Genomic DNA, 13,608 nt, shown 5'->3' with positions numbered 1-13,608 from the left:
CTTGGACCTGCCAGGTTAGGCACTTTTGGAGGTAAATGTGGGTCTGTCTACGTATTGTATCTTCCGACTGGGTGGTGGTCGGCGGTGTAGACTCTTTTTCTTTTACCTTGGCCGTTACTTCAAGACTCAATACAAAGCTTTGTATTAGACATCAATTAATTTAGTCTTTTGTGAAACGGTCAACTAAACTCAGAACGACTTCCAAGCTACACAAGAATAATAGGTGACAATTCTAAATGTCACGCAAGATCCTGCATCTCACTCACACTAAAGAATGACTCGTCTGGTTTCCCTCTCACCGTATCTATGATCGAACCCACATGGCATTTCTGAAACCTGACATATACCTTTCCCTTCGGCTACGAATCGAGTTGACGTGTTAAGCTGATCATGGTTCGCATTTGCCGTATATCGCTCAGCTCAGCTCAGCTCAGGGGACTTGTCGACCCGTGCGTTGTCCCAACCTCTTCTCTTGTTCTCGGGCCCAGATCCCGTATGATCCGCTCTCGTCTGTACCTGGAAGATGTAACCCAGTTGTCATGATTTACGAACCATCATGTTGCGCAAAGACCATCCGACTAAGATAGTACAGAAGATTCTTGCTGTAGTTTCCCCAGAGATGGTCGGTTATGCCGATATGAGAGGCATAGTGTCGCTTCCTGCTTTGCACCAAGATCTATCATATGCAGGTACCTCGATCGCTTCCCGTTAGTGTCCAGGCTACTATATCTTTCTGGAAGTTCTATAGACGAACGCTGCGACAGCATGGAAGTACATTATGCAACCCGGGCGGGAGTGCCTAGAATTGCTTTTTGATTAATATTGTACTAAGTAGTTGATGTCTCGACGGTTTTGAGCGTTGAGTAAAATGATGTTGATGTCGATCATGGATGCATTAACAAACTCAGGCCTAAAGTTTCTTCTCATGGATCAACGCCTTGACCATCTGTTTTTCTATTACCAGCCATTTCTCAACCAGGTACTCTTGACCAAACTACCAACCTCCCTCTAGAAGTCTACGAACACAAGGAACCCTTCTTCATTTCATCGCCTCAAAATGAGGACCAGCCACGCAGCAAGTCTGTATCCGGCAATGATAGAAATCATGATGCCCACATCTCGTCCCATATGTCCGGTAGAATATCCATACTGATCCAGCACAGCCTGTCCAGCCATCTTGCACTGGTCCGCCAGGTCAGATTTATACATGCACTGACATCCATCACCGCAACTATACACCCGGTGTGCAAACTCATTCACCATCATGCCTTCAAACACATACTTTTGGTAATCCCAATAGTGGAAGACATATTTGTAGAAGACATTGAGAATCGTTGGAGGAACCATGAATCCGCCGACAGACATCCATAAACCGTTTGCGAAGGCCACCAGCGCGAGGGAGATGACAAAGCTGGGAAACAACGCTGTCATGAAGACTACCAGTGACTCGGCTGCGAGCAGATCCAAGAATAACCACATTACCCATGTGAAGAATGCTGTTGCCGTGGGTTGGAAGTTGGATAACCAGTACGAGATGACGGAGAAGAGGATCGATATAAGGAAGAGGTACGGTATGCCGATGAAGAAGTTGGACACGATTAGCTCTGTAGCACCGTACAGTCCGTTGTGATGCTCCTTGACGTACTGGAGTCGATCTTCGATGAATGCAGGGACATATGCTACGGCCATGAAACTCATGAACGCTGAGCCAAAGAAGATGGCGTTGATGAATGGTTGGATAGACTCCTGTTCAGGATCAAGTCTTACCCAGACAGTACCCATCATGATTGCCAGGCCCAGATACATGGCCAAGCGAATACCATAAGCAACCACGTCTCGATAGCTCTTAATGAAGCTTCGATGCAGTAGGGTCAAAGTAAGACTGGGCATGCTAGGTCTCTTCTCGATCGTTTCAACAGTCCAATCATCACCCGAAGACTCCGCAGTCTTGATCGCATTGTGGACTTCAATCGCTTGATGCGAAGTAGCCCACGCAGTCTGTAACGTCCCAAGATTGCGCGAGGCTTCATCCCTATCCTGAGCGAAATCGATATTAACCAACTCAAGAAGATGCTCAGCTGGGTTGACATATTGAGGCAGTGGAGCCCCGACTTGGGCATAATAAGCAGCGACACTGCTCACAGGGCCAAAGTAATGTGTCTTTCCACCCGATAGTAAGAGGAGCTTATCGAAGAGATTAAAGGTCGATGTGGAAGGTTGATGAATAGAGCAGATGACGATAAGATTGTTGCGTCTCGCTACTGTGCGCAAGTACTTGACTACCTCTAGACTGGCAGCAGAGTCGAGACCACTTGTAGGTTCGTCAAGGAAGAGAAGCTTTGGACTGGTAATCAATTGGCTTGCAACGCCTACACGGCGCTTCTGGCCGCCTGATATGCCCTTGCGAATAGGGGTGCCGATGAGAGTATTGGCTTGCTCGACCAGACCGAAAGACTCGAGAAGATTGTTTATACGAAAAACACGCTCTTTCTTGGAAAGAGAACTGCCGAAGGTTAGACAGATCCAGTGACAACCTGGGTTTATAGGACTTACCTTGAACTAGCGAGTCGTGAAGAGAACTCGAGTGTTTCTCGAACAGTCAACGATCCAATAAGAGCATCCTCCTGCTCAACAAAGCACGACACTTCTCGAAACTCAGTGAGAGACAGATGATTCCCGTTGACATAAACCTGAGATTCAACATTGCTTGCGTTTGTTGGACGGCGTGCTAGTACATTAAGCAGTGTCGTCTTGCCACAGCCAGAAGGTCCCATGAGGGCACAGATCTCGCCTGCTTCAACGATGCCTTGAACATTATCAACAATGGCTTTTGGCTGCTTTGTTTCTCGATCTTTGACAGTTACCGTGACGTCGCGCCATGTGAAATTTTTAATTGTAGTGTTGAGAAGGTGTTTCTCTGCAACTGGACGTTGCTCAGAGTCCATGCTATGATTTGTCTCTTTTAGTGTCATGATGAGAGCTGGCTGAGTAGTGAAGCTGTATAAAGAAAATAATACAATAAGCAGAAGTTACAGAAGAATTGAAGTATCAAGCATTTAAGGAATTTGACTTGTGAAGCCTCAGAAATGATTAATACTAGTGTGACACCAAAAGATTACATGCGTCTCAGCCGTCGGTGTCTTGAATATTGCCCGTGTCATCATTCATCCATTGTCCACTCGCACAGCCCGAACGAAGCTGGAATGTTGATCGGCGAATAGACTATTACTCTCTGTAAGACTCAGCCATAATTCTTCGGCGGCACTGCCGTCAGGGTGCCAGAAGATTAAACGCTGAAATCATAAGAGACGGAATAAGTGGACTGTCTTATGCCAGCTTAGAGTAGAGAGCTCAGACTACTTTATTTTGGTAGCCTAAGCCTTACAAGCCATTCCTTCTGTTACCCACCTGACTGCATTCTTCCTATTTACAAGTTGTAACTTGTGTATTAAGGTGGGTGTGATCATGCCAAGACATAGTCCTACTATTCTTCTGATATAGATTACGCTGACATCAAAATTCACATTCAAAGATTCAAGTTATCTAAGTCAACGATGAATTCGCATTCAATATGTCGGAAGTACTCAAGTCCCCGAAATACGAATTTGTGGACTGCGTAATACTCCTGTCATCCCATGTGCATTAGCTGTTAGCTCAGCTCCGGTGTAAGAGCGAAGGAGTACCCGAGCTAATTTAACTTTCGGGCAATTATGTTTCCATTGGTTACCGTTGGATGGGTGTAAGACGCAGGGCTGAGTCTAGAAAAGACCCCGATGGCCCGAACCGGACCAACTAGAGGGTTCACTCTTCCGGCAAGGATTGGGTGCGAAATCCGTATTGAAGATATAGTTGCTTTCTACTGCGATCTAACTCTATGATCAAACTCCCTGCAAGGAAATAGCAAAGTACTGTGTTCTATTTGCTTCAACAAAAAACACTCAAGTCTTCAAAGCGTCAGTCTAAGTGATCACAGATTCAGGAAAATGTTCCCCGTCTGAAAATTGATATAGCTATTTTAGGTGACATGTATATAACCAGCAGTGCAAATTCAACCATTGCCTGACCATCCATATGACCAATTCAGTGCTCGGTGTATAGATCTCATATCCTGAAATTCAAGCCAAAACGCCACGCCGTAAATCAAACTCGTTGTACAAAAGCCTCATTGATGCGTATGTGTGAAGTTCCCATGAGTGACCCCTTCCCTCCAAAGTTCGTCTATTGGCCCATCCTGCCAGATCTATCCTGTATGCTTTCAAACTCGTGCATAATCGAATCGTCCTCGGCAATTCTTTTCATTACCTCTTCATGGCTTGCATCAAACCAAAAGTGAGGCGTCAGCCGGCGCTCCTTCTTTGCTTGGAAGATATCTTGCGCCATACTTTTCACTGAACGTCCTTCCAGGTCTGCGATGCTCCATATGGGGGACATTCTTGTGAGCAAAGTATTGTTGAGTCGAATAAACCGACGCAGGTTATCAGGGTCATTTGAAGCAAAGGGAAGAGCCCATTGAGTGAGATGCACTGTAGAGGACATCCGTACCACATAGTTGAGGAAGTGTGTATGAGAAAGAAGCGAGACACGGTGGGTAAGCAGCTTGCTAATCTCGGCGGCTGAATATATCGTGTATTTGGAATGGGCGTTGAGAGTGGCTGCCGAGTCATGAGAAGTGTTTGGGTCAACTAGCTGACTTAACGACAAGTTCAACTGCGAGTGTGGTTGGTGGAGCAGAATCGACGCGGTATGTGCTATCATATACCCCTGGAACATCATCTCGTCCAGTTGGCCACTCTGATATAGGCCATCCTTCTTCGACTTGGGCAGACTACGGCGCCAATCTGTGAGTAGCGTCTCGATATGGCCAAGGCTCTCGTCAATGGGTCCAATAGCTGGACGATTCCGCAAGAGCTTCCCAAGGATTTGAGCGGCTTTGATGCGATAAGTGAAGGACGAGAACTCACGGTTCAGACCATAGAAGCCACTCGCATCCATATCTTCGAAATACATGGGCTGTGGAATATCCTAAGTACTGCGTTAGTAGATGTGACATAGTGATATGGAGGGGTTAAAATCTACCTCTAGGAGATATTGGTATTCTTCGCAAGGAAGGGCAACGTCAGACGCAAAATCGAAGAGAAGGAAGTTTGTCTTTTTATGAATCCCAGCGATCAAACCATCAATAACAAATAGTTCCCACCATGTTCGTCTCCAACTCTCCTCTATGACCGGCATGCCACGCCCATGTATGCTCGCGAACGATCGTGTATTGAGGCCTATTTCGATCGCGATCTGCTCAACTTCAGACAATATTTCTCGAGACTTTTCTTGCAGGCCCTGCCCATCCAGTCCAATCAACAGAAGCAATAAGGCCTGGACCAGAAATCCGTCTTTGCGACGGTTAGTCCTGTAAACAGATTTATGTGCTTCCTGGAATAGCTGGCCCCGATGTGGGCATGCAGGTATGTACAGTGAGCCTACCCAGCGCATCACGGTGGCTAAGGGCTCGAGAGTTGTTTCGTGCGCCAAACCGATAAATGTTTCCCTTGGGAGAACAAAAGGATGGGCAGCGTGGAAGTAGTTATAGAAATAATCGATACAGCGCTCGGCTAGAGTAGGTGTCGGAACTTGGGTCGGAATAGGCTCATGATGTTGATTAGCGAAGAGGTTGAATAGGTCGTTGGATGAATCTGCGGTGACGTATGGTTGGAAGAATGACATGTCCGTCTCCATACTGCTGCTTGTCGCTAAAGTCGGATCGAGGAATGGCGTTGATAATGGCGAATACCATGCATCGTCACCAATGTGAGGACTGAGAAAGACAGAAGAGCCCAGAGAGGGAGAATCTGTTGTTCCCAGAAAAGGAGAGTGTGTCGATCCAGTCGACGTAGCACCTTCACCGCTTCTACTTGGTGCTCGAGATCTACCAGGAGATGCACTGGGGCGTTTCGTGACTTTTTGGGCGGGATTTCGTCGAGGGCCTTTGTAGCCGCGTCTTGAAGCAACGTAAACGCAGTCGGAACCAGAGCTGACACAGCGAGAACATGGGTTCACTCCATCACATTTCAGGTGTTTGCCTCGCTGAAGAGAAGATAATGTTAGCACTGGCAGAGTCTTGTATTGGCGATGAGGATGAATGGTAACGTACACACGCCAGACAAGCAGCTGAAACGGAAGCAACTCCCAGACGAGCTCCTTCCGTCGCTGCGGATATCGACCCACAGGGAGAGGTCCTTCCGTCGGTGGTAAAGGCAGTAGAACTGGGAGAGTTTGAGTTGGAAGACAACTCTTCCGGGCCTGAGAGCGCATCATCTCTGCTGCTGTTCGAAATCGCCTGTTGAAACGTGTTCGATGAGCTCATGGTAGGTGAGTACCAGCTGTATGGGGACTTTATCGTATCAGAGTATGGATTGTATAGGGGAAGAGAGTGGAGGGATGAAGGGAAAGAGAAACAATCATGAGGCTCAGGTGAAGTATTGCTGTCCATATCAAGAGATAAAGATCTCATGGAAGCCTATGAGTGTGGCTTTATCTTAATAGAAGCCGAGTCCAAGTTTGGGATAAAGGCCGATGAGTTGGACTCTACTCTGAATGCAGGGCGTCAGTGACAGGTCCGGCACTTTGGTAGCGAAAACTGCTGACTGTATCCTAGCTAAATCGATAGCTCAAGATCCGCCCTTTTTATGGTAAGTTTCCAAGTTTAGGCCGGATCGTGGAATATCCTGATGAGATGGAGGCTGAGGTTGTCCAGGTAGTTGGGCGTTGTTGACATTTGCCCACCAGTTGACGTATACCTCGAAATATCTGTTTAGTGATACTGTGTTCAAAGGCTCAAATTCAATACGTAAATGATCGTTTACTAATGATACCTCCATGGAAGAATGTTCTATGACGATCCATATATAATATCCTCTTGGCTTTCCAAAAACGAGGCACGGCAGTCGGCGTATGATACACGCCTGTCCATGCACATGAGCTGCAAGGCAAGGCAATGCAATGCAATGCGCCCCTGGCCAGTGACTTTTCCAAATACATCATTCAGCCGACAAGGGTGTTGTCTTGTGCTATGTGAATGCTCACACCTGGAGATACTAGGTATGGAGTGAGGGGGATAAACATGGGATGGGATAACATGTGGTCTAGCATCTGTTTTAGGAACCCGCATATTATTCAACCAAGCTTCTTACAAGGTTCCGACTTCAGCCCTAGCGGGAGCAAGGATTAACTTCACGTAGAAACTACTTGTTGACTGCTAGACAGGGCCACGAGTCTGCAGCTGCAGCCTGCAAAATGCCGTGCCACCAACATCATTGGCCTTACAAAACGCTGACACAGTATCGGTATCGCCGTAGCTCTAAACATTTGGCAGGGGTTCATACAGAGAACACCACCGACTACCATTCGCAGTGAAACTCTTATGTTGGCCAATGGGCTCTCACAAAATGGCGGATATGAGACTCTTGTCTCTTGTTGCCTCAACTGCCACTGGCGGTAAATGTCCAGCCGGTGCATGAGTAGTCTAGCCTTGTGAGGCCATACCACGTTTATTCATCCGCCTGCGGCCTAGTCTAGTAGTAACTTGAACTCCGTCATAAGGAGCACACTTCCCCATTTTGATACTGGTGATAGACGCACGCACAGACAGATTGGGGCCAGTTGCTGTGCGGGCGTTGCAACGCCAGAACAAGTTCATATCTGGTCTGGATGCGGGCGTTTTAAGGTAGAGTATAGTCTTCAAAGGACCGAAGAAGCATAAAACCTACCCCGCCAAGTCTGATGATACCTTGCTCTGTGGTATGAAGAGATATTGCTTCATGGTTTCTTCAACACTGTCAAGTCCGGTAAAGCCAGCTCTGGCTCGGACATAAGGTCAAAGCTGCGTCAAGATGTATTTCTTTCTCTTCTATCCCATGCTTCTCTTGCAGATGCTTGCTTGTTTGAGTTGTAAGCCCTCCATCTGCCTTTGTCTTGACTCTACTCTGCCGCACATCCGTCTCGTGGGGTCTTGGCGAACGGGGAACTCTGAGTTTACCGACTACTAGCTTCTACTTCAAAACTCGCTGTTCCAAATTTGACAAGCATTGGGTCTTGAATATCTCCTGAGGATAGCGTTGCGTGAGCATCCTATCCCATCCCTGGACCGACTAGACCCGCGGTACCTCTCAGATCGTGGTGTGTGCGTAGCCCGGCACTCGAAGACCCAGGCAACACTGCCACGCTAACTTATACAAATCCATGTCTTTAGTGTACCGAGATGCTGGGGAGCTGTCAGCTCCGACTATTTCCTGGCTTTTCGGGGTCTTAGCGCTGAAAGTGACACCCTGGAAGTACCCAACGGTCGGCCGCTTGTTCGAGATCAACAGGATACGTACCGATGGCTGAAGTTGATGACAGAGTCAAAGCTCTTTGCCAAGCAGTTTCTTTGCTCTTTGACTGGTTCCAACAAGCCACTGCGTGTCTCTCTCGTGGGTGAACCGTTATGAAGACTTGCATACGAGTATATGGATCCGGCAAAGCAATACCGCACAACTCAAATTGAATCACTTTTTCATCACGGAATGACTCGTTTGAGCCAATCCTTGAATTTCAAATACTCGAATATAGTAATTGCGGCCCGCAGCTCGTGTGGCAGGTCGGATGCACGACAGTTTGCGGGCAGCGTACCCGGGCTTCTGGAATGGCTTACTGAGAGAGTGGGCTGATTATTTGCTCGAGATGATGAGTAAGGATTACAGCGTTGTATTTAGAAACTCAGTCCACGTCGGATTATCAAGAGAATCTCGGAGGAATGACGCACTAGGACAGTATCCTCATTTGATTAAGGAAGGTCGATATATCTCTCGTGGTGTTAAAGATGTCAGTCCAGTTGCTGACGAATCAAAATAGACCCAAGAATTGGAACCCAACATTAAAGTCCCGTAACATCCCTGCCTACCATCATAACCTAAAATGGTTAGCGTTGCGCAACAATTGGGGACGATAATGGTGATGTTTCTTTGTATGCGTATCCGTCGTCCTTGCCCTTTGATGAACAGCTCAATCTTTAGATTGGAAACTTGGACTATTTGCTCCGTTGCAAATCTAGAATACCACCTCCTTGCTTAAATGAGTCATAAATTATTTCAATTTGGCGGTCCGATTTGTAATTCCCGCTGTCAAGTTCTAGGCAACGGCCAGAGGTGAATACGAAAATCGACTTGGCACCGCCACAAGCACTAACGCCAGTAACTGTACTGTAACTGTAACTACCTAAGACTATCCGTTTATATGCGTCTTATGCCCATCATCTTCATCTTCACCCCCAAAACAATGACGACAATAAAGAGAGTTCAAATAATCCCCGAAGCAATTTCTCGGTGACCCTCGGCATTAATACGTACTCTTCAAGTGCCGTACGCTCGTAGAAGCCCGCTTAGTCGAGAGGTTGAATTTGTGCCAGAACCAAGATCGGCCAGATAAACGATTGATGCTGCTGCTTACCATGCATAATTAGTTTCATTGGATAACTACAATTGCCAGCCAGTCGGGTTCTTTTTACGGCATTCATCAGTACAGTACAGTAGGAGTTTCTTGTTACAGTACTTCCGTACCACGATTATCATCCTTCGGTTCTGCGTCTTGTCTGTCTTTATCAGGGCACCAATCATGACCTAAATATGACCTCTCCTTACAGGGCAAACACCCCCGCATTAGTAGCCTAGATCACTTTAGCCATCTGTGCTGTATTTGCATTTACAGGCTGTACAATACCGTGTCGTTCAAACCCCCCACCTGCAAGTGACAATCACGGGCTCTATTCTAGACCTTCCGTCCCGTCTGATCGCAGCGGTGTTCCCTCCGCCGCCTTGCGCCCTGTTCAGCTGCACAGCCTCCCGCTTCGTCTTTGTTCCGGTAGAAGTCAAGGCCGTGCCAGCCTGAACATAAGCTAAAGTCTGGGAGTAAGTCCCGGGACGTAATGGATCCTGTGTCTCTTGCCGGCTTGGCGCTTGGGGTCGCTTCCATCAGCTTGCAAGTCTATACAGGATGCATTCAAGGTACTTTAGTGATTTTCAGCCCGTTGGATCATACTCAGCGTTGACCTTCCCCTAGGGATACAGCTTCTAGTCACGGCTTTAGGCTACGAGGATGACTGCAAGTATCTCAATCTGCGCCTCAGGATGGAGCAGCAGCGTCTATTCTGTTGGAGTGAGGCCTCTGGGCTGCTTGATCTTGATGCTAAGAATCAGGAAAAGGTCTTGAACTCAAACGTGTTCAATCTTCATCGTCAGACGGTGATTGATCTGCTTGTTCAAATTCAGTGCCTGTTTAACGACTTCACTGAGTATCAGAAAAAGCATCATAATCTCTCTACTGTCGTGGACAAGGACGGTGCTTTGGAGTCCCCGGAGGAGGATGCTAAACTATCAAACTATCCTATGACGGCAAAGAAACGGAACTTTATTAAGAAAGCCATGAATGATCTCAAGACCAAGTCCTCTGATAATCTTACTAGGTTAAAATGGTCTTCGTTTGACAAGCAGGGATTTGAGAAGCTGTTGGCCAAGTTCTCAGTTCTTAATGACAACATGACTAACATCCTTGACCACTCGTTGCAAGTCGAGATTCGCAATACTGTCCAGGATACAAATCGGGGGGTCCTACTACTCCATCACAAGATAGCTGATCTGAGTCATCTTGTGTTGGCACTCAAGTCCCAGCTTGACACGGGCTCTTCAGGAGGACCATCGCAAATGTCCAAGCTGGAGAGGGAGGCCAACGCTGACGCCCTGAGGCAGTTGTCGAGACTTGCCAAGTTTAAGGCGTTCAATGAAACCGTAGACCCCAAGTCAGATGGACCAACAGTTGTCGATGAAGCTGCTGCCAAGTTCCTAGATCTTGCAAAGCCCGGTCATCAACGGAACCTGTTCATCCCGCGATACCTTATGGAGCTGGACCCTGAGGTCGATGATACTGAAGCCCCACGGTGCGAAGCATTTATGAAATCGGCTGAAGGTAAGAAGAAAGTCTGGATCGAATGGAAGGACTATGACAACGCAGATACACAACCAGGTTCTCTTTCGAAAGCCGATATAATCGAGCGAGTTCGCAAATTGGCTGCTCTGCTCAATCACAGTCCAAAACCGGAAGCGTTTCGCACTCCCCACTGTCTTGGTTTCTTCGACAAAGCCGACCCAAACATATCTGAGGACGACGTCGACATTCTTGATCGTCGACTTGGTCTCATATTCGAACGCCCATCAGGCGATAACTTACATGTGTCGCTGCCGCCTGTCTCGCTTCGTGAACTTCTGCGGGATTCCAAAGTTCGCAAACCTCGAGTTACAGAACGAATTCACCTCGCACACGCTATCAGCAACTGCCTTCTCTACCTCCATGCCGTCGGTTGGCTACACAAAGGTCTTCGCAGCCATAACGTGTTATTCTTCCGAACACGCGATGGCCATGTGGATTATCGGCAGCCATTTCTATCGGGTTTTGACTTTTCCCGTCCGGGCGGCTCAGACGAGATGACAGACGCACCGGGAGATGATGCAGAGCACGATCTTTACAGGCACCCAAACGCCCAGTCGAACCGCCGACGAGACAGAGAGCGCTCAAAGAAGAGCTTCGATATTTACAGCCTCGGCGTAATTCTGGTTGAATTGGCACACTGGCAACCTGTTGAAGATATTTTGAGAATCGATATGCGACGTGCGCGTGGACGACCAGATGTGGTGCGCGGAATTCGAGAAGCTCTGCTGAGAGAGGATAGAGTTGCAGCTGTGGGGGCTGATATGGGAGAGAGATTTGAAGATGCCACGAGGAAATGCCTGGCTGGTGGTGAGGAACTGGGTCTTAGAGAAGGAGATGACGAGACGCAAGATGAAGTTGCTGAAAGGTTGTCCATGAAGTTCTTCAAGGATGTGGTAAAACGACTCGAGGAAGTGGTTGTCTAGAAAGTGATAGCTCAACTTAAAAGAATAGACGCGTTTATGGGTGAACGAGATGTAAAACGTCGGAAGCATGTTGTATAGTAATTTTTATACATGATGGAAATAGAAAGTTCTTTATATCATTAGGTTGCTAATGATAGTCTCCCATCAATAGGTCCTCCCAGACTTATGCCTGAACGCCAGAGCTATACTCTATCCCTTTCCAATATTTGATCATAAACTCAATTAACAGCAGCAGTCGAGGCACTCGAAACAGCACAGGCCGGCACAGATACCACAGCAGATGGCCTATTATCATTGTTAGCGATTTGTTAGTAGAGAGTTGAGGATTTGGTCGTGCTTACACCTCCGTCGTTCTTGCCTCCTCGCATGCCCATTTGAGGCTGTTCCATTGACATTGGTTGAACCGGGCGCTATTAAAGATAGTCAGTAAATTCCTGGATCGATTGTCTTTGGTTCCAATGCTTTTGTTGACCAAAAGTGCAGTTGTTGAAGAAATCCGGAGGTCCCGGAGGTTGAAGGTTTCACATACCGGTTGTTCGGTGCTGGTTCGTTCGGCAGGGAAAGCTGCGGGAGCCGGCTCACGGGGCATTTGCATCTGGGAGGTAGTTGAAGCAGGCATCTTGAAATTGTGTTGTAGAAAGTATAGACTCGGTTTGGTTTATATGTCTAAGAGTAGAGAGTGTGTTTGAATGAAGGTGAGGAAACAAAAATCAGGCTTGAACAAAGAGCGCAACGTCGTTGTTATAAACTCTCGAGGTACATGCATAAGTGCAAAAGTTACAGTAACAAGCGCCAGGTTCCGGTAGAGGTCTGTGGTCAAGTACCAGCCCAGCGGGTCGCTTGAACTGGCTACTAGGTAGCCTCATTGAAAACAATCACTATGTACTCGCTAGGTAAATCCATGATTCTCTTCGGCACATGAACGCGTCTCCAAAGACTAACAGTCAGTAGACCAGGTATCCCCAGCGTCGTGACCTCAGACAAGGGTCAGCTGGAAGCCACATGGGATACATAATTCGACTCAATACCAGTACATCAGAGAAAGGACAGAGCTGTAGGATCGGTCTTCTGCAGGGTAGCAGTAGTTTGGATAATTCGGCAACTATCGACATCATCGTTTTCACATCATGACTTGAGATGTACCACTTTGGAGCATCATGGAAGTGTATGTAAGTCAAGTACCGCCAAAGTCTTTCCACATTTCTTTACCGTTTGTGGCTGCTGATAGGGAGAAACTCTCCTTTAGCACGGACGGGACGCCCGATCCGATGCCGCGAGCTAAAAAGCGAAACCGAAAAGAAATAGAGAGAAAACGTTTCATGTAGAGAACAATTCTTAGGGAAATAATGACGTAGTTTTTAACGAACCATTGGAGTGGTTGCAGGTTGACCCCTGTTTGCTCACGAACCAGCGGGATGGCTTCTGGCTTGTGAAATGAGTGAGAACCTAACCACAGCCTCAATTTAATCTAGGTACTGTAATGTTACAGTACACATCTTCTAGAAACTCACTATGACTATTATTTTGCGCTTATACCGATATCCTTTGCATTGGATGATCTACAGCTCCAAGAATAGACATCGGTTAGACCGAACCGTTGACAGATGACGGCTGAGCTTTGATGTTCAACGGGTATAAGTCCACATACGTAAGTTCAGATGAGCCACTTCAAAAA

General features: G+C 47.2%; 4 protein-coding genes across 4 annotated transcripts; 1 reads left to right on the top strand and 3 right to left on the bottom strand.

Annotated features, from left to right (window-relative positions):
• Nucleotides 1–1,044: 1,044 nt before the first annotated feature.
• On the bottom strand, nt 1,045–2,972 carry FIESC28_09628 (uncharacterized protein; the record flags this gene model as incomplete). The annotated part of the gene is made up of 2 exons (XM_031163764.1): nt 1,045–2,503; nt 2,554–2,972. 2 exons carry the CDS (start codon nt 2,970–2,972, stop codon nt 1,045–1,047), a joined length of 1,878 nt encoding a protein of 625 aa, XP_031012154.1.
• A 1,246-nt stretch (nt 2,973–4,218) lies between these two features.
• FIESC28_09627 (uncharacterized protein) lies at nt 4,219–6,358 on the bottom strand (the record flags this gene model as incomplete). The annotated part of the gene is made up of 4 exons (XM_031163763.1): nt 4,219–5,022; nt 5,077–5,404; nt 5,468–6,078; nt 6,146–6,358. 4 exons carry the CDS (start codon nt 6,356–6,358, stop codon nt 4,219–4,221), a joined length of 1,956 nt encoding a protein of 651 aa, XP_031012153.1.
• Nucleotides 6,359–10,154: 3,796 nt separating this feature from the next.
• Nucleotides 10,155–11,933, top strand: FIESC28_09626 (uncharacterized protein; the record flags this gene model as incomplete). The annotated part of the gene is made up of 1 exon (XM_031163762.1): nt 10,155–11,933. One exon carries the CDS (start codon nt 10,155–10,157, stop codon nt 11,931–11,933), a length of 1,779 nt encoding a protein of 592 aa, XP_031012152.1.
• A 222-nt stretch (nt 11,934–12,155) lies between these two features.
• FIESC28_09625 (uncharacterized protein) lies at nt 12,156–12,552 on the bottom strand (the record flags this gene model as incomplete). The annotated part of the gene is made up of 3 exons (XM_031163761.1): nt 12,156–12,218; nt 12,275–12,343; nt 12,463–12,552. 3 exons carry the CDS (start codon nt 12,550–12,552, stop codon nt 12,156–12,158), a joined length of 222 nt encoding a protein of 73 aa, XP_031012151.1.
• Between the last annotated feature and the right edge of the window lie 1,056 nt (nt 12,553–13,608).

The sequence above is a fragment of the Fusarium coffeatum genome (assembly GCF_003316985.1).
Source record: "Fusarium coffeatum strain FIESC_28 chromosome Unknown BRIP53273_contig_254, whole genome shotgun sequence".
Classification (NCBI taxonomy): domain Eukaryota; kingdom Fungi; phylum Ascomycota; class Sordariomycetes; order Hypocreales; family Nectriaceae; genus Fusarium; species Fusarium coffeatum.
This window is presented reverse-complemented; position numbering and strand designations above follow the sequence as displayed.